The 24,539-nt window shown below is 39.2% G+C and overlaps 1 protein-coding gene and 1 pseudogene across 1 annotated transcript in view; one reads left to right on the top strand and one right to left on the bottom strand.

The window, feature by feature from the left end:
- The window catches only part of ell2 (elongation factor for RNA polymerase II 2), a 33,103-nt gene that overhangs the window by 2,749 nt on the left and 5,815 nt on the right, over positions 1–24,539 (bottom strand). Inside the window, exons 2-11 of the mRNA XM_028447285.1 lie at positions 20,342–20,389; positions 15,754–15,878; positions 15,520–15,683; positions 10,864–11,123; positions 9,602–9,726; positions 7,711–7,783; positions 6,967–7,639; positions 1,608–1,680; positions 1,362–1,533; positions 745–789 (exon numbers count right to left, since the gene is read on the bottom strand). Coding sequence (XP_028303086.1) covers positions 745–789; positions 1,362–1,533; positions 1,608–1,680; positions 6,967–7,639; positions 7,711–7,783; positions 9,602–9,726; positions 10,864–11,123; positions 15,520–15,683; positions 15,754–15,878; positions 20,342–20,389 — 1,758 coding nt within the window. The remainder of the gene's footprint in view (positions 1–744; positions 790–1,361; positions 1,534–1,607; positions 1,681–6,966; positions 7,640–7,710; positions 7,784–9,601; positions 9,727–10,863; positions 11,124–15,519; positions 15,684–15,753; positions 15,879–20,341; positions 20,390–24,539) is intronic.
- Positions 5,709–5,826, top strand: LOC114464159 (uncharacterized; annotated as a pseudogene).

The following is a 24,539-nucleotide window of genomic DNA, read 5'->3' as shown; positions in this document are numbered from 1 at the left end:
TAAAAGGAAAAAATTATAAACTGGTGATATTACAGCCTGTACATGCAGTACGGGGACGCATTAACTCTGCCTCCAGGTCCTAGTGCCTCCCGTCTGGTGAAGCCTGTTCTGTTTACTGAGGTCCGTATGTGTTTAATAAGTCTGTGTGTCCGTGTGAAAGTCTGCATGTTTATGCTTCCATCCATCCACTCCTTTCAGTAGATCCATGTCTTTTAAGGCTCTTATTAAATAGTGTCGGCTCTAGTCTGAGCTGCCGCCATCTAGGATTATGTCGAAACCAGTGCGTCATTGCCGCAAGTCGCACAAGCGCAGAATGACCCGAATTAACTTAAAGCAGAATTAAGCAAGTTAAGTGTTTACAAGAAAGAGGAATTATCTAATTTGGAATTAAAATCGGAATAAACTAGCTACTTATTTCGAAATGAAATTAGCATTAGGAATTAAGTGTTTACATGGTCAGTTTAAAGAGGAATTAACTTTTATTCAGCTTTAAAGAGGAATTAAATCTCCCATGTAAACGTGGCCATTCTTACTCTCCCACACCTGAGACTCTTCTCCAGAGACCGTCGGGTGACAGGGGGCGTGGCCTACCTGGGAGAACTCTCAGTCATGCAGGCAAATGCTTTGATGCTTTCCTTATGAGAGAACTCGTAGGGATGCATCAAAACATATCACCTCTGAGGAAAACTGGCAGTTGACAGTCGAAACATGTCGGGAGAGAAAACCTTAAAAAAATACACTTACTTCTTTCATCTTTTTGTACTCTTTTACGATATCCTCTTGCACCTTCTATAAAACATAAAGAAAAATGTTAATGAAGTGATTTGGAAGTTTGGAATCACATTAATATTTATAGTTAAACATATTTATACCACTAAATAACTGAAACTGCTGATAAGTCCTTAACACACTTCACCTATTTTGAACCGTGTTTGTTGGGTGGATTGCAGGAGATGTGATGATTCATTAATATTTTTTGACTTTCAGAGTTTAGAAGATAGAGTTATTCCTTTCACTAATCAGAAAACATGACATTGCATTAAACAAGCAGCAACCTTCACAGTGCTTTGAGGAACCAACCCCAAATGTTCAACTAAGATCATAAACATAAACCATTTAATTGTAATAAACATCAAATCCATTATTTGCATTCAATCCATTCCTCTGGGCAGCCACAGTGTATCCCCCAGGGAGCATTTAGGGTTAAGTGCCTTGCTCAAGGGACCTCAATGAACCAGTGACTTTCCAGTTACAAGTTTGCTTCTTTAATCATTAAGCCACCACTTCCATGGCTGCCAAAAATGTGGCATTTGCTTATTGAGAAAAAGATGAAACACTCAGTCAGTGTGCTTTTATCTGACCTGGAACTCTTTAGTGCGGGGGGCCAACTTTTGGCACTGTGCATCTAACTGGGTGAAGCGACGGGTGATGCTTTCCACTCGAGCGTGCAGCAGGCGGTACTCATCATATTCAGCATTGAAATCGTTCTTATAGGTCTGACGCTGGTCAGTGGAAACCAGTGCGGTGTACTTTCTGTCAACACAATAGAGGATTTTCAAAACAATAAGAAAAAATTAGAATGATAAAATATAGTTAAAGTTACTTACACTACATAATCAGGAATCTCAGGTTTGGGGGTGATTTCAGTGGACTGGACAGGTTTCTCTTTAATTGCAGACTCTGAGGAGGAAGATTAAAGTGGGAGTAAGAGCATGGACACTGCATCAATAAGACATGAAGAGACCCTTCTTCATGGCTATCAACAATAGATTACCGTACATAAAGGCTTCCAACCAGGTGAGTTTTATCACTCTTAAAGGGCCCATATTACGCTAAATTGACTTTTCTGAGCTTTAAACATCATAAAAGTGCTATATGGGCTTCATACACGCCTAAAGTATTTTTTTTTATTGATTCCCTCAATCGTTAGCTAAAAGGTGATTTGCTCCTTTCTTACTGCAGGGTGAGCCCAAACAACTCGCTCCATTTTAATCACGCGTTCCCACGTTGATGACAAATTTGACGCAGTACTGAGTTGGAGAAGCCCCGCCTTCAGGAAGCTCTCTGTTGTGATTGACATGTAGACACGCCCACAAAGGTGGGCGTGTCAATTTAACCTTTCAACTTAAAACATATCAAATGAACGGCATCTATAAGAAATGCCTAAATATATAATCCTAACTATTGAAATAGTGAACTGTTTGCTTCTCCTACAGTCAATATTAGATTCCTATTAAATGGACAGTTCAAATTAATATGAATTATGGTAATCAATATTAATGTCAACTTCCCCAGTATAACACACCATAAAGCACTGATGTGCCGATTTAATGCTGAACTTGAGAAAGGCAACTAACAAATCAAAGTAGGGTCACTTAAAATATTGAGTGGTCTTTATTTGAAGTTAACAATATGGGAGCCAATTAGTTGTGTATTTTAATAAATGTCCAACACAGAGCACAGTACAATACTTCCAAAAACATACTCAAGTTAAAGTACAAGTACACAAAAAATCTGATCAATTAGAGTACAGCAAGTAAAGGAAATTTGTTACTTTCCACCTCTGTTTTACAGCAACACAGTTATGGCTGTTAAACCCTCCTTGTTTGTCCCTAGCAGGCTAATCAACTGGCTGCTGCAGCTCCCACCTGACCTCATTAGATGGCCTGCAGCACAAAAGGGCGTGATCAGAACACTCGATGAGAAGTTTAGAGAGAAGTGTGCAACAACAACAACAAATTGGTGACCTTTGTTTGTAAGAGTGGAAACTCACATTTGTTTTGATCTCTGTGTGGTGGTAAGGTGTAGGGCCAGGTAAGACGAGGTACCTCCTACATTTTGCACACCTAGAAATCTGAATGTCTAAAAACATTAAGTTAGTGATTAGTGCCACCCCATATAAGTTTTGGCCTCGATTTTAGTTAGTTAGTCGGGACTTTTGTTTGTTTTTCATATTTGCTTAGTGGTAGATTTTGATAAGGCCTGGTTTGTTTTGATTGTTTTGTTTATTTGGCACAACTTCCATGCCCTCACCTTCTCCACTCGGGAAGCGTTTGTCTTTGTTTTAAGACTAATAAATCATGTAAACTAAACAGACTTGTCTTCTGGCTTCATTTGACTTTTTGTTGCTATCAAAGTACATTTTCAGCACTTGGAGCATAAGAACCTTGAGCTTTGGTCATTTTTAGCTTAATTTTATATGAATAACATGTTTCAGACAAACATTATTGAGTGAACATATGCAACAATGAACTGTATTTAAATTGTCCTCTTTGAATGGTGACATCAAGATGCTTAAGGACACTTGACAGTGATCTACAGCACTGTACTAAATTAAGATAAAAAAAAATAATCACTATACTTCTATCTAAAGTCCTAATTTACGATGTATCAAGACTGAAAGTTACTTTCTTCACATATACATTATTCTTACAAGCTTGCCTTCTTACCTTAGGAGCATAGAACTGCTCTGTGAAGCCACCATGGAGCATTAAGGGGCCTTGTTTAAGGGCATACATTAGGCCTGCACGATTATGGCCAAAATTATAAATATGATTATTTGGATAAAATTTTTTATCACGATTATCCATCATGCTAGGAAAAACAACTATTTTTAATTTACCTACTTTTTAACAAACAATATATGAATAGTTAAGAGTGCAAAAGAAAAGCTTTAAACAAGAATAATGTAATAAATACATTTTAGTAATTAAATAAATACTATAAAATTTACTATGGGCTAACTATAGATACACTGTTAGAGTTCAACTCTTTGAAAATAATTACAGTGCGTTAAGAACATTAGGCTTAAGCCTACAGGTTTTGAGCCAGAAACAGCAGTACTTATTGTCTATCAACTCATTGGGGTTTGTCGACAAGTGCAACACGAGCGCCCTCCCCACCTAAAAAAAAAAAACCCTAAAACTCTCCAGTTTTCTCGACTGCTGCGCACTTCCACGTTAACTTAAAGGAGTATTATCACGTCAAGAGTCACACGGTCAGGTTGTATGTGGCGACACATGAGGCAACAAACACGTGCAGCTGAAATGACCTAAATACGTGTCTAAAACCGGCCCGACTGCTTCTGTCGGGCTCAGGTCAGGTATGACATCCATCCTGTTTAAAGAAAAACAAGGAGGGAGAGGTATAGACCATAGACTGGAAAAAGAATGGACAGGACAAGCTCCTCCAAAAGTGAAGCCATTTTTTTTTAGCTCCCCCTACTGACTGGCTGCGTATAGGTCATAAACCCCACCTCCTCAATGATAACTAATGGGATGTGGGTCAAACTGTAAAGTTAAAATATTCATCACATAATTTTTTTCCAACCCTAAACTCTGCTGTGATCATTAGTTATCACCCTACATTGTGTTCAAGTGCTCATTTTTCTGTGAAGTTTGTTTTAAACAAGTTATTTGATGTTAAAATACGGGATTTGACATAATACGATGATTGACAACCGATGACTGGGCAGTACACTAAATGGGCGGGGCGTGATACCAGGGCTCCTCCTGCGGAACCCTACTGTGCAGACTGGCTCCAAATAATGTCAAATTTCCAAGATGGAAGCACCCCCAAGCACTGCATTTTGGCTTCAAGAATGTTGAGTGGGAACTATGGAGGACTTCACGTCCATTCTTCTTACAGTCTGTCTATGGTATAGACAGACATCTGAATGAGGGATCCACATTTTAGTTCCACCTGGCTTCCACCCAGCCGACAGCTGACGCAGGGAGGGGGCTTATGGTTAACACACCAGGCTGAGCCCTAAGCATGTCAATATGTTGCTTTTTCTGAATAAAAACCAATATAAAAAAGCAGCACAGCAGGTTGGTCGCTCCACATGACTTGCGCTTAGTCTAGTTTACCAAGTGACCCAAAGCTGCAGAGCTGCTCATGTGTTGCTCGCTTGTTATTAAGGCATCTTAACTCATTCAGTGCCAGCCATTTTCAGAATTTCTACCCTCCTCAGTGCCAACCGTTTGAGCATTTTGACTGATTTTTAAAGATCCACAGAATATTTTGTATTATGACAATCTGACATCTGACACCAGATTCTGAAATATTAATGTCTACTTTAATCAGGATTTTTTTTTTTTGTTTCTAGCTTGTTTCGTTCTTCTGTAATCAGCAGTTGAATAGAGGCAAGTTTCAGACAAATCGCCAGTTTGTGACAAAAAGCTGAGAAAAACGTCTTTTTCTGAAAAAACCTATTAGTGACTTTGAAGCAATTTTTTTGCTTTAGTGACACCTCAACATTGGTTTCCTTCTATAAAACTACAAAAACAACACGGAGACCGGGCTTTTGATGGCAACATTATTATTTTGCATTCTTTGTCAGAGTTAAATGAATTTCTTACTGTATTTTGGCATTCCAAGTCCATGCCCCGTCAGTCGCATAAACGTAATTTCCTCTTCCTCCCGACACGCAGAGATGACCCGTTTGGCCCGGTTAGTTTATGGTTTAATCTCACGATCGCAGCATAATCAATAATCCACTCAGGTCGACACATGTTTTATTGTTAGTATGTGGTACTGTGAGTTGCTGGATACTTCACAATATCACTCCGTAGCGCCATTATCTCCATCATTCCTGCTTCTAAAGGTGGGCATACACTGTGCGATTTTTGGCTTATTTTGAGCCAATTTTTTGACCCGTGCGTCTATTTTGTGGGATCGTGCGAGTCTCAGCTAAATCGTTTGTTGTGCATTGTGACCACACCAGTCTGTCATTGCCCGATCCCGTTAGATCTCGGAAACTAAGCAGATCTGGGCCTGGTTAGTAGTTGGATGGGAGACCACTGAGAATTCCAGGTGCCACAGTGGGGTGGCAGTCACCAGTGGTATCTGTCATTGTGTCCTTGGGCAATGCACTTCACCTACATTGCCTAGTATGAATGTAGTGTGTGAGTGAGTGTTGGTGGTGGTCGGAGGGGCCGATGGCGCACTATGGCAGCCTCGCTTCCGTCAGTCTGCCCCAGGGCAGCTGTGGCTACATTAGTAGCTTACCACCACTAAGTGTGGAGTGAAAGAATAATGCCTTAATACTGTAAAGCGACTTTGAGTGTCTATGATAAAGCGCTATATAAAATTGATGGATTATTATTATTATCGTGTAGTATAAATGGGGTCACGACCAGCTCTCGGTGACCAATCGTATGGTCGTAAAAAAATCAAACATGTTTGAAATCCAGTCGCTCCTATGAGGGTATCTCACAGTTGAAGCAGTGCCACGGACCGGCTTACCTTAAACTCTCACACTGCGCATGCGCGAACACCGTAGGACCGCTGTAAAATTGATGGACTGTACTGCCCATGTCTGTGCAGCCAGCTCCTGGTCCATCACATCGTCGTCTTTTCTTTTTTAAAGCTCTTTTTGCTAGTGTCTCTCCGCTTCCGGGTTTTTCTTCTTTGTCTGTTTTAATGATGACGCTTCAGAGTTCTTCTTCTTCATCTAATTTGTACATTGCCTTTCCGGAAACAAGACCCAGACATGTCGTGTATGAATGTATAGTGTGAGCAGTCAGATCGTGTCGGTCCGTATAGTGTGAGAACATGCATCGTGAGCTACGCACAAAAAAAAAAAAAAAAATCGTGTATCCCAGCCTTCATGGTAGCATCAGTGGCTAATCTCTCGTCTAAAGATGCACTGGCTGCCATCTTCTGGGCACAGTTGGTCACTACATCACACTACAGCTTAGATATTGATGAGGTACCTTCGTCAGGGTGTATTAATCACAGTGAAAAAAACGTAAATGACGTAATATTACGTCAACTGCACTGAGCAGATTTTAAATATAAAAATCGCAGACGATCAGGTTAATTTAATTGTGGAGGCTAAAATCGTGATCACGATTAAAATTTCATTAATTGTGCAGCCTTAGCATACAGCAATTGTGATCAGGGTGTGTGGAGCAGACCCTGTTCACCTGCAGATGAAATGGCTGTAGTGATAAAAATACACACCTTGATCTTTGTGAGAGAACTTGTTATTGTTCTGGTCTTCGTCAGAACGACGTCTCTTTTTGGCTCGACGGCTCTCCACAGCCTTCTCTATGATGCTGGGAGGGCTGCTGGTGCTTTTCTCGGCTTGTTTCCCTTTGTCCCTCTCCTGATCCTTGTCTTTGTGCTTCTTTGATTTCTTTTTGACCTTTTTATTGGCATCGAATGGCAAAGCTGAGCTTGTGATGACGGTGGAGGTAACCGTGAGTGTGGTGCAAGATGCAGGGCTAGGGGAGACAGCTGGCCTAGTGACGGGGTGTTGATAGCTGTCCTGCAATATCTCGTCAGATATTAAGGGGCTGGGTGACGGCTCTCTGCAGGAGGAACTCTGGTCAATAGGCAGATCTTGGGTACCACAGCCTTCGGGGGTGCAAGGTGAGTTGGAATGGGAGGCTGGGCTGGGCTGCTGGTGAGAGGGAGCAGGAGGATGAGATGAGATAGGGAGATGGGTGGAAGGAGGGCTTGGATTGTTATTAAAGGCAAATGATGAGCGTTTATGGCTGGGGCTGCCCTCTTCCTCACGGCGGTCAGAGGAGGAAAAGGAAGCGGATGACGTTGGCCCTCTGCTGCTGAGGTGGGAGATGCGGGCCTTTTTAGGAGCCAAAGGATCGATGAAATCAAAGTTTGGTTGGTGCTTCTGCAGAAAAATATCACATGAACTTTTCTCATTTGTGTGTTACAATGACATAAGTGTGTGTTTTTAACTACCTGGGGGGAAGACGGGACTCCATCTTTTGGAGAACTGCTTGAGGAGATCGTCTCTGGAGGACCACCCAATTTACTTTTGAAGAAAGCAAACAGTTAGCTTAGTGTCAAAACTGAAAAATACAAAGATATGCTCATTAGAAATGACAAGATTACAGGATTAATGTAATTTAGCATTATATAAAAAGTCAATTTACCATAATGCATAATGTGCTTTCTAAATGACTAGTACAGGTACTTTAAGAGTTACTGGTTCACAACTTTAGTTACAGTGGGGCAAAAAAGTGTTTTTGTCAAGTACCACTTAAAAAGATCAGAGGCCTGTAATTTTCATCATAGGTATACCTCAACTATGACGCAAAATGAGAAGAAAAAAAAAAAACATAAAATCACATTGTAGGATTTTAATGAAATCATTGGTAAATCTCTCTGTAAATGAAGTATTTGGTCATCTACAAACAAACAAGATGTCTGGCTCTCACAAACTAACTTCTTCTTTAAGAGGCTCCTCTGTCCTCCACTCATTACCTGTATTAATGGCACCTGTTCGAACTTGTTATCAGGATAAAAGACACCTGTCCACAACCTCAAACAGTCACACTCCAAACTCCACTATGGCCAAGACCAAAGAGCCGTCAAAGGACACCAGAAACAAAATTGTAGACTTGCACCAGAATAGGTAAGCAGCTTGGTGTGAATAAATCAACTGTGGGAGCAATTATTAGAAAATGAAAGACATACAAGACCACTGATAATCTCCCTCGATCTGGGGCTCCACACAAAATCTCACTCAGTGGGGTCAAAATGATGACAAGAACGATGAGCAAAAATCCCAGAAACACACAGGGGGACCTAGTGAATGACCTGCAGAGAGCTGGGACCAAAGTAACAAAGGCTACCATCAGTAACACACTACGCCGCCAGGGACTCAAATCCTGCAGTGCCAAACGTGTCCCCCTGCTTAAGCCAGTACATGTCCAGGCCCGTCTGAAGTTTGCTAGAGAGCATTTGGATGATCCAGAAGAGAATTGGGCAAAAGTCATATGGTCAGATGAAACCAAAATAGAACTTTTTGGTGGAGAAAGAATGCCATAACTACTGTAAAGCATGGGGGTGGTAACATCATGCTTTGGGGCTGTTTCTCTGTAAAGGGACCAGGATGACTGATCCGTGTAAAGGGAGGAATGAATGGGGCCATGTATCGTGAGATTTTGAGTGAAAACCTCATTCCCTTAGTAAGGGCATTGAAGATGAAACGTGGCTGGGTCGTTCAGCACAACAATAATCCCAAACACTTCGCCCGGGCAACAAAGGAGTGGCTTTGTAATAAGCATTTCAAGGTCCTGGAGTGGCCTAACCAGTCTCCAGATCTTAACCCGATAGAAAATCTTTGGTGGGAGTTGAAAGTCCATGTTGCCCAGCGACAGCCCCAAAACATCACTGCTCTAGAGGAGATCTGCAAGGAGGAAGACTTAAGGAAACATTAGACTTCTGTCATTGCCAACAAAGGCACATTACCAAGTATTGAGATTAACTGTTATTGACCAAATACTTATTTTCCACCATAATTTGCAAATAAATTCATTAAAAATCCTATAATGTGATTTTCTGGATTTTTTTTCCTAATTTTATCTCTCACAGTTGAGGTATACCTATGATGAAAATTACAGGCCTCATCTTTTTAAGTGGGATAACTTGCACAATTGGCTGACTTAATACTTTTTTGCCCCACTGCTGTAACAAACAGCAATGAGCAAGTTTTTCTTTTTAAATAAACATTTTATGAGACACTGTTTTGTTAGTGAGGCCAAAATATCCAGTTTAATTCCAACCCTCTGTAGTAATATCGCTGAGATTGTATTTTGTTCTGAAAAGAAATGTTTTGTTTCTGTACCGAGACAGTATCCGGTCAATCTGGGTCTTCTCTTCTTCAGTGTAGCCAAGCCAGTCTCGCTGAACGTCACGATATATGAACTCCTTCAATGAGTATGTGTTGTCTTTAGGGTTTAGGTTAGCCACCTGTGTTGCATTTACAAAAACAAAACAAAAAAACAGTGATTTAAGAGAAAGCTTAGACTTCCTGAGCCGGCAGCATAGCCACGTCTTCAAATATCAGTCAATAATAAGGAACTACATTTCGCTTATGCAGTGTTTTAATTTTGTATAAACATAAGCCGCTTACTGACCGACAGTTCTTGGCACTTTTAAGTGTAGGGTAGTCATCAGCCCGGGGCAGAATGTATGGCATGCCCTGCTTGTGTCTTAGTTCCGACCGACAATGATGTCCCAGAGTCAGTGTACACGTAAGCTGTGACATACGAAACAGCAGTGGGAGAAATCCCCTATTAAGGAGTAATGCATAAAGAAACGCATTGTCACCTAAATTTTAAATTCAGGATATTGATCCGGATCATCCACAATATCTAATTAGTTGTTCTTATTCCATTTCAAATTGTTCCTGGAAATGACATCAAAATCCTCCTGGTTTTTGAGTTAGACTGTTCACAGACAAACACTGAGCGGAGGTAATGACTGACTGAATGAACGGCATTCTATGGTTGGCCCTTTAAAATGACAACGGCTGACTGCTTTTGTTGTTTGTGATTTAATGTAGTCAGTCATGTTTCAGCTCTTAAGTTTATCCCTCGCTTATTTTTCCATGTGGCTGATCCCTAGAACCGCCAGGCATTGAGATCTGTTGGTATGCAGACTGCAGAAGCCTGGTCAAAAAAAAAGGTGTGGAGTGTCTTGACTTTAATGTCAGTCCAATGATCAACCTTGGTAACGGGAACCTCCATTTTCTAAGAGCACAGCAAAAGCACACAAAAGACAATGAATGAAATGGCGATCAGCAGTTTCATCCAATCCAACGTGGCCTCTATAAACTGTGCTCCCCAAAAGCCCCAGGTTCGAAAAGTACATCCCCTCACAAATGAGCCCTCAGCAGCCTTGATAAGACTTCCCAGAGCAAGCTGTTACACAGTTTTGGCCAAAGATTGCAGTTCAGTTCTGGAGGAGAATGCAGTCGGTCGCTAAGCGCTTATATAATACAAATGATTTTGACGCCAAAGAGAAAAAGTGTTGCCAGATTTAGCAGGGTTTGACAAATTTTGATGCCCATGTTATAAAAAAGGTACACAAATTGACATGCTCTACCTGTTGCAGGGTGGATCCCAAGGAGTTTCGGTCTTTCTGGTTGATACCATCGCGCTGTAAACGAGCAAGCACTTCCAGTTTCTTGTAGGCCCTCAGCGCCAGAAGGTGGATGATGCGGTCTCGGAACGGCCGCTGGGATACTGGATTATTAGAAAGGCACTTCCGAATAGTGTTGGCTGGGTTTATAGGAGTAGAGCGTTTACGCTCAGGGACCACCTCTTGGGCTGACACCGCTGGTTTCCGGATATGTACTCGCTTTCCTAAAAACAGAGATGAGGTTATGATACATGTATCTGTCTGCAGGAAGGAATTCATGTTGCAAATATGACCTTTTATAGTAGTGATGGAATGCAGATGTAACTTCTTTTAATATCGTCAGAAGTGCAATAAACTGGATTAAGAACTAAATATCTGTGTGGTTCTATAAGGTGGTTACTTGCATTAAAGGTCCAGTATTATGCTATTTTTCACCTATCTTCATTTTTTCTAAGAACCCCAACAACATAGTACCGTATTTTACGGTGTATAGGTTGCTATTTTTTTCCTTTAAAGTTGAGGGTGCGGCCAATGGGGCGGTGCACTTTGTGTGTAGATTTTTCAGTCAGTCACACACACGTGTCCAGTGACAGTGGGTGTCGGGAGGTAGAATGTTACTAACAGTCACCCCTACAGCGGAATGACTAAACTGCGATAGCCACTGAACATCACGGTAACCTGAATGTTTAGAAACTTCGGATAATGTGGGGAAAGTGAAAAGCGCTCGCTGCTTTAATAACTGGACGGATGCGTCACGGGCCGCAGGAGGGAAATTGCATGGGAACAAGTGTAAAATAAGATTGCTAAATGGACGTTTGTGGAGCGGAGAGCGGTGCTGGCTCGTATGTATTCACGGTGGGAAGAGTGAATTAAAATTACAATGAGGTTTAAAATGTAAGATATCCCAGCCAGTTCTTAATAGTAGTTAATAATAATACACAGAGTTGTCAAATCACTGCATTAGGTTTGTTCAGGAGCGATTGCACATAGGACAGACTGACAGCTGACACGACACCCACACACAGGCAGAGAGCGAGCGCTGAAACACTACAGATAACACTCCGAAGTAAAAAAAAAAAATCAGCCGGTTTATGATAGAAATAAACAATAAACAGCATAAAGTTGCCAAACAACCACGTTACGTTTGTTCAGAAGCAATCGTGTCCGGTCTCTGACTCAGAGTCTAATCGACGTGATCGCTGCTGAGCCGTTAAAACTGATCCGAATACACAAAAACTTCCGTTAACAGGAAGTATAGCAGCCTGCTCTGATTGGCCGAGTTGTTTGAAGGACACCCTCATCAGCCAGTAGGGTGCGGCTTATGTCAAGGAGCGGCCTTTACGTAGATTTTTCTCAAAAAATTGCTAAATTATTGGAATGCGGCTGATCTTCGCCCTGCAGTAATCTGATCAAACCAACCTGCTAAATTGTTTATCAACAAAGGCATTTCAAATTAAGTGTGCGTTATTTTCACAGATTTGGATATTTACAAGCATTGGGAGAACTCCATGTTCTGTGATTTCTAGACAGCCCCAAAATAATGACATAATGGCCCAGCCCCCCTCCCTGGCTTCAAACCGCCTTCATTTACAGACGACGCGCTTTTGGTCGATTTACGCATGGTGGGCGTGTCAGGAACCTGGACCAGAAAATATGCACAGAAGAGAACCGCATAAAAAAAGGCTTTCGTCCAAACTGGAGAATAGGGCCCTAAAACATTTCTTCTTTCCTGTGTTACTGGTAGTAAGATCCATTGTTTTATGATCATGCTGAGAATCCCGATGCTGCTCTCATTTCAATATGCTTTGCATATTTCAATTTGAGTGTGGAAAGAGAGAGGGCACATGTGCGCTCAATACCACACTGATCTGGATGTTCAAAGAATAGGAGTGTCATGGACCAAGAGAGAGTACAGCTTCTCAGCTGCAGGACAGATTGATCATAAAGCCCAGCTCTGTTCTGTCCTGGAATGTCTCCTCAGTTCAGTGGAAGAGGTGGGAAAGTGAAGGGTGCTAGCTAAGCTAAAAATCATGATGGACAATGACTCCCATCCTGTGTGTGAAGGAGCCATATTACATATAATTTCTTCTTCTCTCTGTCATATTGCAGCCATTTGCTAAAATTGTTTACGTTCCTTTTTTCCTCAATGTACATACAGCAGCGACGACACCCCGCATTGACAGAGAAACAGAATTTTAGATTGTTATGCAGATTTATTAAAATGAAAAACTGAAAAATGAAGTGGCTATAAGTATTCAAACCCTTTGCTGTGACACTTGTATATTTAACTCAGATGCTGCCCATTTCTCATCCTTGAGATTATTCCACATCATTGGAGTACAGTCATGTAAATACATTGATTGGAGCTCAGAGACAGAATTGTGGCAAGGTAAAAATTTAGCCAGGATTACAAAGAATTTCCGCTACACTTAAGGTTCTTAAGAGCACATTGGCCTCCATAATTCTTAAATGGAACTATCGGGGGAACCTTGGTGAGAGTGGTAAAGAAGAACCTGTAAATCACTGTGGCTGAGCTCCAACAGTAAAGCATGGTGGTGGCAGCATCATGCTGCGGGGGTGTTTTTCAGCTGAAGGGTCTTGTTCGACCTGGATGCAGACCTGGACAAAACCCTTTTCTGGAGTTCTCAGGGCCTCAGACTGGGCCGAAGATTCACCTTCCAACAAGACAATGACCCTAAGCACACGGCTAAAATAATGAAAGAATGGCTTTGGAACGACTCCGTGACTATTCTTGAATGGATCTTTTTTTAATAAATCTGCAAGGCAATATACAATTATGTATTTTTCTGTCACTGTGGGGTGCTAGGAAAAAAATAACTTGGATTTAGGAAGAGGACAGCCTATTTGTTTTCATAGCCATTATGAACTTTGTAAGTTTTAGTCTTCAAGAAAATGACAAGTGCTCTGAACCAGCTGCAATCATGTTAATGCAGAAATAGACCACCATAGAGTTTCCATTAAGTACTTTAAAACCTGTAACTTTCATTAATACACTAGCTATAGAAGAACAACTGTCATGAGTTGCCAGTGAAAACAAAAATCTAAACTTAGTATCTGAGACAAGATCTCCCTGCAGCTCTTTTCATTTTCAGTTTCTATCTGGGCCAGTGTAGGTAAATCCACAACTCCAAGGCTGGAACAAACACGCTTTAGGGGGTTTCACGCATATAGAAAATGGGGAGGGGGGGGAGGTAGAGCACATGTTTAGTGTGAAGTTGCATTGGAATTTATGTTCTCAGATGGCTTTGAAGAGAACTTATATAGCCAATAAGCATACAATATTGAACCGTTCAGTCCATTCTGCATAAAACAATACGACCCTGTGGACCACAGGTTTTGGGATTTCGGAGAATAGAGTCCTATATGCGCAAAAACAGAACCGAAACCGTGGCCCTAAAAACGGAAATACAGACCGTACTTTAGATTACCTGTACCGTTGCACCCCTAATAGCCAAGCAACTGAAATGACTCAAAATATATTTAGGTAATAAAATGTGAAATTTAAAATGTAATACATTAATATTAGGGCCGTACCATTAGTACTCAGTGATTAATTGTATTCTTAACATGAGTCACATTGATCAAGGGTTGGCTGACACTCTTGTTTTTCAGATAAGTTTCAAGCTGGGGCAACGAAAGCTGGTTTCAGTTATTTTGCTTCAAGGTTTCTAAATGTAAAGAGCCTGCAGCTCTGCAGTAGGCCTGGTAATGGCCCACTTAACATGTTAGAGCAGAGAAATATGGAAAACATGCAGGATACCAGTGCTCAGAAACAGGAACTGAATATCATTGGTTAAGGGGATCTTTAAACTAGGTTAGTACAATAAAAACAGAGAAAAACAGGAACATTTTATTGACATTTTACATCCTCAAGTATGCTCTAGATAAGAGGGTGAACTTTTTTTGTGAACTTTTCCAAATGCTAACTTTTTCCCCCCATTCAGTTCAAACCCTTTTCACTGTCCTATTTTAGTTTGACCTGACGCAAAAAGAGCACAGTAACCTTGTAATTGAGTGTCAGTCACATGTCAGCTTGTCCGCCCTGTCCTGGAACCTGTGCCTGCTGTTGGTGAGATAGTTACTTGTAGGTTGAGTCTGTATTTGCTTTGTAAGTAGACTGCAGCTTATTAAGTTGAACATACAATGCATATGCTTAGCGGTATTGGGAATTAAGTAGGGCCGTCCAATTTGGGGCCGAAAAGTTTTGGCCCGCTGCCCCTATTTGAAATTGCTATTTATATTCTTTGATAATTTTTTTAACATAAAAAATAATGTAATACAGTACAGTGTTTTATAAGAAAAAAATATAACGCTGACGTCCAATAACATTTTTCTCAAATTTTAAAGGATTGTTCAAGGTTCAATGTTGTGTCCAATTTAGTTAAATTTATATTGCACTAAATGTTTTTGAAGACATTTAGGTGTTTCATAATTGTAAGCCATGAAACACAATAAAGAAAAGTGTTATTAAATTTTAAAATACTTTAAGTGTTTATTTTGCATAGTGATGTTATTGGCATATACTCAATAAATTGAGTAGCCCAGCTTTAAAGCCATCCTGCCAGTTCAAAGAGTAAAACATCGTACTAAACACTTTACCTCTGTACTGTCCTCCCGGTTTAATGACTTTGGTCCCACGTTCACGCGTGTCTTCGACAGCCTGGGTCATACGTTCCCGGGTCACCTGGTAGGAGTCATTGGTGGCACACACAGTGACTTTGTCCTGTACTGTGGCTAACAATGCCAGGCGTGAGGCTCCTGAGCTGTGAGACAAAAACACATGAGGCAAAAAGATGCTAACAGCTAATTTAGCTGACCAGGCACTAGCGTTACCTTGATGAATACTGATGAATGCACTCAAAGCTTCCCTGAGGGTTGTCCTTGCCCACATTAGACAGGTAAAAATCAAATTTGTGGAAGGTATCCGAGGTGGAATTGGTCTTCGGAATTTGTATGCGCTGAGGAGACAGAGAATAGTTACTCGTGGTGGGACGAGATTAAAAAAAATATCTGATTAATGTAAATTAATCACAACTATTTGACACAAGAAGCAATGTTTTTCAAATTTAAATGGATTTTGTTGCATCAATGAAAACAATAAATGAGCTTAAACAACAAAATGTTTATTATTTTCATCACTGAGTGCTCACATAATGTCCAATATGAATAAAGAATATTATGATTGCATTATGCATATTCACAAAGCACTAACTTAAATTTAAATAAGCTATATTCATGGTTTTCCAGATTTTTTTGTAAACTTTCTTAAACAAATGTGTTTTTGTGTATTAAAATAAAAAAAAACAGCACTTTGTACAGTGAATTCCAGAGAAGTGGAAACAAAACATTGCAAAACAGTTGGCATGAAATAAACAGACCAACTGGTGAAGCTGATGAATTTAGTTTGAAGTTGTCTTTCTACATGGCAGTTTAAGGCATTTAAGTCCCAGCCCTAATAATAACAACAATAAAAAATATATTCTATATATTACTTCACTTTGGGATCTAATTTGTTGTTCAATTATCCAAAAATTGCTCTTTGCTACCCACTTAAATGTTCGACAGTCGGGTAATGTCATTTTGTGGAATTTCTTTGTCCTCAAAAAGATGTGTGCGTTATAATGGATGTATGCAGACCTCCATAACTGTCAAAGAAAACAAAAAAAGGGAGATGTTCAATGGTATAAAAGTCCTTCCTTGCAATACGTTTGTTGTTGATAAAATACAATAAACTACAGGCCAGAAGATCTTTCAGCAAAGGAAAAATACCATGGCAATATTATGTTGTTTCTCTATTTGCTAATTAAGTCAATATCATTTTTTATGTCAATACGAAAAAAAAAAAAAAAAAAAAAAACTATTGAAGATTTCTGGTGATTTTAAGAACATGTTATGCCGTGTTTCCCCTACCAAAGAGAAATGTGCAATTCCAAGGATTCTGTATATAGATCCCTTTGAATTTCCTAAGGTATTGAGTTCAGTTCCAGATTTCCAGGTAACTAAATGATTGTGATTTAGCCCAATGGTTAACATTCTTATTGTACAATTAGTTTTTAAGACGGTACATTAAAGAGCACATGACACCAAAAGTCATGTTTATGCTATATGCAATTATTGCATGTGAATCTCCATCACTGACAATGACTCGATAAGCACCTTGACACACTACCAGCGATTCGATACATTAGTGATACATCAAATCCTCTGGCAATACAATTTACCCCTGTTCCCGATTCAATTCTACATAATACAATTTGATATGATTGAACATGATGCAAAAAATACCTAAAATTTTAATAGTAAATAAGTAGCTGCAATTCAGTATGGTACTAGAAGCAGAGGATTTATTGCATTCCTTGTGAGCGCAGCAAATTTAACAAAAAAAAAAAAATGCACATTTTGCTAATAATCTATAACTATGCAACTTCTTTTTGGCCTCTTAAAAGAACAAAAACATTAGACATTAAAGAAGCAGAAATTTAAAACAATCCCTCAGTCAAAATTACTTAAACATAGTTTTAAAAATGTTCATATTCAATGCAGACTTCAGTTCCACTTTCTTATGCATAACAATTAAAAGCTGGTTCACCATGTTCGATGTGAACTCTAGGCTCCACCATCTGACCTGTGTCCACAAATCTGAGAGACTTGCTGGGTTCATATCAGACTAACATCTCACTGATGTCTTCTGGACCAGTCTATTCTGAAGCTTTTAAAACTAAACCTTTGTTGTTATTGATGTTATACTCAATATTTTGAGGGTCTATAAACAAGTAAAAACAGGACTCTTGAATCACCCTTCAGTAAGAGATATTAAAAAACTGATACAATCACCAAACTTTGCACTGAAATATTGATTTAAAGAGTAACTAAACCCCAAACCAACTTTTCTGCTGAATACACATGTATTTGGGTATTAAAAGTATTGTGGACGATGTTTAGAAAAGAAACGCCCTCTACACTTTTTGGAGAAAAAAGCGCATGCACAACACGCCTACGTGTGCAGGAGTGTGTGCACGAGCCCAGTCTTCCTCGTGCACAGCTCTGTTTACAAGTTGGTATAGACATCAGTCATACAAGCTTACTTACCAAAAGAAGACTTGCACTCTTCCCACTATGTCAGACTCGCCACCGGTAAGCAAAAATCAATTTTCAAAGGACCCGGTGAGCACCAGGCACGAGCACGAGCAAGTACTACGGCCTTACTTATGAACACACACACATCGTGTGTATATTCCCATCTGCCAAGGCGTGTGCACAGACGTGCGAGTACTTTTTGTCGATGTGTGTGCGTGAGGTGGTGGGAGGCTGATGGTGGGAAAGCAGGGCTGTTTGCCCCTGGGTGATAGTGTCTGTAGGTCTGTGTGAGAGCGTCACGGTGTGATTAGGTGTGCCTGTGAATGTAGTGACACATCTCAGCTGTGAACTCACTGCACAGCGATGTGTGCTGCCTAACTGGGCATGTCTTACTGCTCCAGGAGTAACGGCCATAATCAAGGCATTTTTTTTTAATTTACCCCCTAGTGGCAGGTCAGCAGAAAACAGGGGTTTAGTTACTCTTTAAAAATGGAAGCAACACCACCAACTTTCCTGCAAACAAGAGCACTCAGAGCGCAAACCTCCGCCAAGTTTAGGGTCCAAAGTCAACAGCAGGTGGTGCTGTAGAACCAGCCAAACATCCACACTATGCTTCAAAAATTGTTCTGGATACTGCATTTACAATACCTGCCAGATCATTTCCAAAACTCTTCCTTCCTTTTGACATTGTATAACCGCTAACTAAATTTAATTTAAATCTGTTCATAACTTTTTAAAATATCCTGCTAACAAACATCCACATAAACAGACAAACGCCAGTGAAAACATTAGATCCTTGGTGGGGAATATTAAAGTGTTATGGTGCGCTTTTGTTGAGAATAATCACACGTTATTAAGGAGTAAAGAGTCCAATTGAAGTGTCAGAATGGCATCATAAACAATGATTAGTTACCAAGAGATCTAATATTATAGGGCTAACTTTAAATATTTCAGGACACTGGTGAACTCTTCACTTGACACCCTATATTAACTCATTCACTCTGCCAGCCATTTTCAGAGCATCCAACACCATATTGCCAGGCATTTTGGATGATATTCACTGATTTTTAAAGACCCACAGAATATTTTGTACTTTGACAATCTAAAATCAGATTCTGAAAGATTGGACTCTAGTTCCATCAGAAAATCAGCAGTTGAATAGCAAGTTTCACATAAATCACCAGTTTGTGACAAAAAGCTGAGAAAAAAGGCCTTTTCTGACTTTGAAGCATTTTTTCTTTTGCTTTAGGGACACCTCAACATTAGTTTCCTACTACAAAACTAAAAAAAACAATACTGAAACCAGGCTTTTGATTATTTTGCTATCTGGGTCAGAATTTAATGGATTTCTTACTGTATTTTGGCCGTCCTCCAAGTCTCTCCCTGTCATTTCCCCCACACGCAACTTCCTCCCCCTCCCGGACATGCCGAGTGCCCCGTTTTTTGATTGTTCACGACACTGTCAATAATATACTTAGTTCCACACATGCTCTGGTCGAGCGTGAGCTGCTGGGAGCGTCAGAATCAGCTCTCGTAGCACCATTTTCTGTCTTGCAAACTCCTTTCCTCTCCCTCTGAGCTCTGCCCAACATGGTTGATCTCTCATCCAAAGGTGCGCTGCTGCCACCTACATGGCACCAGTTGGTCACTACATCATGGTACAAGCTCAATATTCACAGGAGAGCTTCGTCACATTGTCTCCTAGCAACCCCAGCCCAAAAACACAATTAACGTCTTGGCAGTCAACGTTACTAAACCAAAAAACTTAAGATATTTTTGGCAGGCAATGAGTTGACCTAAATATTCTCTCTATTGAGCTTTTTGGGAGTTTGAGCTCTCCTGGTAGATGAAGTTCCTCTTTGGGTCCTGACTTATTCCCCTTCGTGATAGTAGCTCCTGAATGCTGTGTTCTTTCCTTGTTTTGTTATTTGATGGAACATGTCTTTGTCTCACCTATCAGTAGTACTGATAGAGCTTAAAATCTTTGCCCAAACCCCACCGGGGTTAACCATGAGCTTGCCTTGCAAAGCAAAAAATACTCTTTGCGTTACATCAATTACTTAAGTGTTTTTAACTATTTATTATAATTGGTACATACGGTAGTTTATGTCTCTACATGGTTCCATATTTACAAATCTCCTTTAAACCATCATTTCATACATCTCCCTGCTTCCACACAACTGAGTGCAATGAAATGAATCATAAAACTTAGCAAAAGGCTCAATATATGGAAATCTACTGCATCATTAGATGTGATGAAACAAGGTGGAATCTAAAACACACTGAAAATGAAAGCAACTTAAATAATGAAAATATGAATGCACATGTTATATTTTGCACTTACCCCCTGGAGCCCTTTAAACTGAATTGTTGCCTGCCGGGACTGTGCATTCTGCAAATTAAAAGAAACTGCGGTTAAGACAGAATATACAGGCATGGAACAGAGTAATGTCAAATGATGAGTCCCATTAGGAAAATACTGATAGATGATATTGTAATTTGGAACTACTTGGTCTTAAAAGCACTGACAAAATTAATTCCATTTCAACATTCACCATTTTGTCAGAATTTCCAAATTTTGCCTAAATTGCCTTGCCTCAACCATTGCTGCACAACAGCCATCTGTAATTCTACAGAAACAAACTGTCAAGTGGCTGATGCACGTACGTGTGAGAGTGTGCCGGGATGTACATGCTGAACACAGAACCGGTACTTCGGGTCCGTTTTTTCTCTCTCAACAACCTGTGATGAATTGTGTGCATGCGCGAGGTAGGAGTGTGACGATATCTCAATACAGCGAGATATTGCAATATTTTTTCGCACGATCGATTATCAATATGCTCACGCTAAGTATCGTTTTTTTTTTTTAAAAACCTTTTCTGGTTTTTCACTAAAATGTGCAGGTAGGTCTTCACAGAAATTTTGTCACTGTTTGTTGAAGAAACCAATATTTTGTTTACTGGAATATTGCACTAATAATGGTGTCACTGTTAAGAAAGACCCTTTATTTTTGTTTACAGAAAGCACTATTGGAGATACTCATTTGTTTACATTGGTATGTTGACTAGGGATGGGCGATATTGACAAAAAAAAAAATTAACCCGATAATTTCTGGTATTTATCACAATAAAGATAAAAATCATAATAAATAAAAACTATAAATGTAAAAAATCACAACTTAGTGTAAACCGGTTCCTTACAAACACAAATAAATCTTAATACATCAACATTAGACCCTTTTAAAAAGGCTACAATAACTGCTGATTCACAGAGGTCATGAGCTGATTTTTCAAGGAATATATTTGTGCATGTGGATTACTATTAGTGTTATTGTATGTTTTTCATTTATTCCCTCAGTTGAAATAAAATTATTTTCACCAAAAAAAAAAGCACATGAACAGCAAAAAAGACTCCATTAGTGTTTTTACTGTTGCTGAATCTGGTTTCATTTATCTTATGAGTTACATAAAGTTATGATTGATAAATAACTGATTTCCTATAATTAAACCAGATCAAGCTGATAATTTAATCATTCAGTATATTTTGGTGTAATAATCTCAATAGTTACATTAGTCTAATGGAACCAGCTTTGTCTGTGATCATGTGAAATATAATTAAAAATATTGCATTTCACAAATTGGGACGGATGAATAGTGGCATTAATATTTATGCTAACATTTATTTCACACAACGTGTGACATGTTTAGCTTTCATCCTTCCATACAAGTGTTAAATCTGACCATAAACAAATTGATGGCTCTGTGGCTTTATAACAGTAAGACGTGTTCTTTTTACTTGGTCTATTATTCCTTATATAGAGAGGTTAGCGTTAGCTCTTAGCCCAGTCTGTGTGTCGGTGGGTTAGCTTAGCATGGTTAGCTTTATTTGAGTTTCCAGTTCATAATCGTTGCTACAAGTTCATCTCTGTCCCCGTGTTTGTGGAACTTTGGGTGAATCTGACGGAGGAACTTGGATTGGTTCACTTTGTTGGATGGTTTTCTGGTTTTATATAACAATATATAACATTGTGTTCATGTAAACTGAGATGCGTAAGAATTTGAAGATGCAACATACTGTTTTATTTCTTGATGTCAATTTATTTTTATTTTAAACTGTTTTTAAATTTTCATTTACATGATCAATATAAATCAAATCAAAATAAATCAAACATTATTCTATATAATTTTAACTGTATAGAATTTAAAACACTGTATTGTCTTCATTGAGAAGGTATTCATGGCTCCAGGAGGACTTTAATCCAGGTGAGATGAGCTTAAATGGTTCCTTGTAGAGTAAAGGTTTCAGACCTCTGACCAGAGGAAGAGGGTTAGGAGACCCCACTATAAGAGCTGGACTCTCTGAATTTAATTCCATGGGGTGAAGCAATGCAGATGCTAAGTTGGTTATGCTACTGTTAAGTTGATTCAAGTACAGCATTTCTGCAAAATAATAAAAATACATGTAACCTGTTGTTAAGCTTTGCTGTTATTTAAAAAAAATTGTTACATCTTTTAAAATGATAAATTGCCTGTTATTTCAGCCACTGCTTGCAGCAGAAAACACTCAATATTGTCACTAAAACCTGAAAACATTTTGCAAATATCTCAAGTCATTGTCAATCTTTACTTCATACAAATCTACGATACGCCAGTTAAGTCAACTATTAATCAGCATGAATTACTTCGTTCAAAAAAAAAAAAAAAAAAAAAACAGGGTGCGAAAAAATTCAGTGTTACCACTGGAAAAGTTAGTGTAGAGCCCTGCATATGCCACTGAAGCACTATGTAACACACCAGTCCCACCTCTTGCTGCTAGTTTGACTCGTCATGTTGGGCAAGTTAGGTGTAAAGGTAACTTGACAGAGTACAATTTTTAATGCCAACAACAAGCAGGCAAGCATTCATTCTCGAGCCCTTGTCTATTTCACATTAAGCCGACACCCACAAATATGTAATAATGCCCTATAGCAAAGAACAGGGGCCTTATTTATAACCTTTTTGTGCACACAAAATGGGGCCAAACAGATGTGCATGACACCCTCCACACAAAAGTTTGTATTGTATGAATGTACAGATTGGAGACATGGGAAAACAATGCCACCGGTGGTAAAGTGGCGAATTGAAGCCAGACTTAGAGCCTCCTGTTTTCTATGATCATAGGCGGAAAACAAACGGAAAAAACTAAATTCACGTTTTTAAATGTAAAAATCTTTTATTTAAAATTGTGCCCCAACTAGTGATGCACCTCAAATTTGACTACCGAAAACTTCTCACCAGACAGGTAACTATCTTTCTCTATCTTTATTAGAGGTGTCCCGATCCAATATTAGCCTAAAAACGAATATCGGATTCAAATTTCTGGATTTTCCAATTTTTTTTCTTCTTCAATTCATATTTTATTTAATTGTAGAATACTGTATATATTATGATGAAGATTAAAAATTATGTAACCAATTGGTTAATAATAAATGGGTCAGTTTTTCTCATACCTACTGTTGCTGACTATTGTACTCTGAGTAACATCACTTGATCAAACCTTTTCTAACATTCCACACTACAAGATCAGTAATTCTTTTTTTTATTAAAGAAAAGAGAGAAAAAAAAAAGTATGTATGATTCATGCTGATATCGGATCAATATCGGTATTGGCTGATACTCAAGGCTGCAATATCGGTATCATATCAAATTGGAGATGAAAAAATTGTATCGGGACATCTCTAATCTTTATTGAAGTATGGATGACTGATGAGTCACCTGGAACAGAGTATACAAAGTAAACATAATTAATACATGACAAATCTATCCATCTGCTCACTAGGGCTGGGTATCGCCAGGTACCTCTCGATACATCACATTTTTTGCCCACGATAGTAAAATCATCAAGATACAGCGATTCTGCAATAAATGATATATCGAGGGAACGTTCCACGATACATGACGATATCTGTGTCAATGAAGAAATTCAGAATTTATCTACTGCACTGAATCCTTTTCACAGGAATTACAAAATATTGTCAATCAATTTCACATGAATGACAGCCAAGTAAAACAAAGCGTTTACTGCACAGTGGCTCTACTTAACACACACTGACCACAACTAGTCACATGTCATTGTGTTACGTATGTTTGTCTTTAAGACTGATGCAAAATATTGTTAAAGATGTTTGTGCAAATTAACTTTACTTTCTGCACTCATTTAGTTTTTAATTATTTACTCATTTCAGAGCTAGTATTATCAACTTCTCTGTAAACATGGACACATCAGTGCTGCTTAACAAGCAGAATGAACTTGTTTTATGAAAACTGGAAAATTTCACTGCATATGAAAAATAAACATTTGAGTCAGTGCATTATAATATTAACAACTGGGTGGTCTATGAAAACCTGGGCAGTGGGCACACATTTTAACTTATACTTACCACCACGTGTAAGGTTCAACTTAACCCTGCACTGCAGACTGCACATACATTTCAGTGCTAATACTAATATCAATTTGTTCTTTGCAAACCTGAGAACATTTAACTTGCGCTTAGTACTTAATTT

Source organism: Gouania willdenowi, chromosome 5, assembly GCF_900634775.1.
Source record: "Gouania willdenowi chromosome 5, fGouWil2.1, whole genome shotgun sequence".
Taxonomy (NCBI): domain Eukaryota; kingdom Metazoa; phylum Chordata; class Actinopteri; order Blenniiformes; family Gobiesocidae; genus Gouania; species Gouania willdenowi.
The sequence above is the reverse complement of the archived record's forward strand: the minus strand, read 5'-3'. Positions and strand labels throughout refer to the sequence as shown.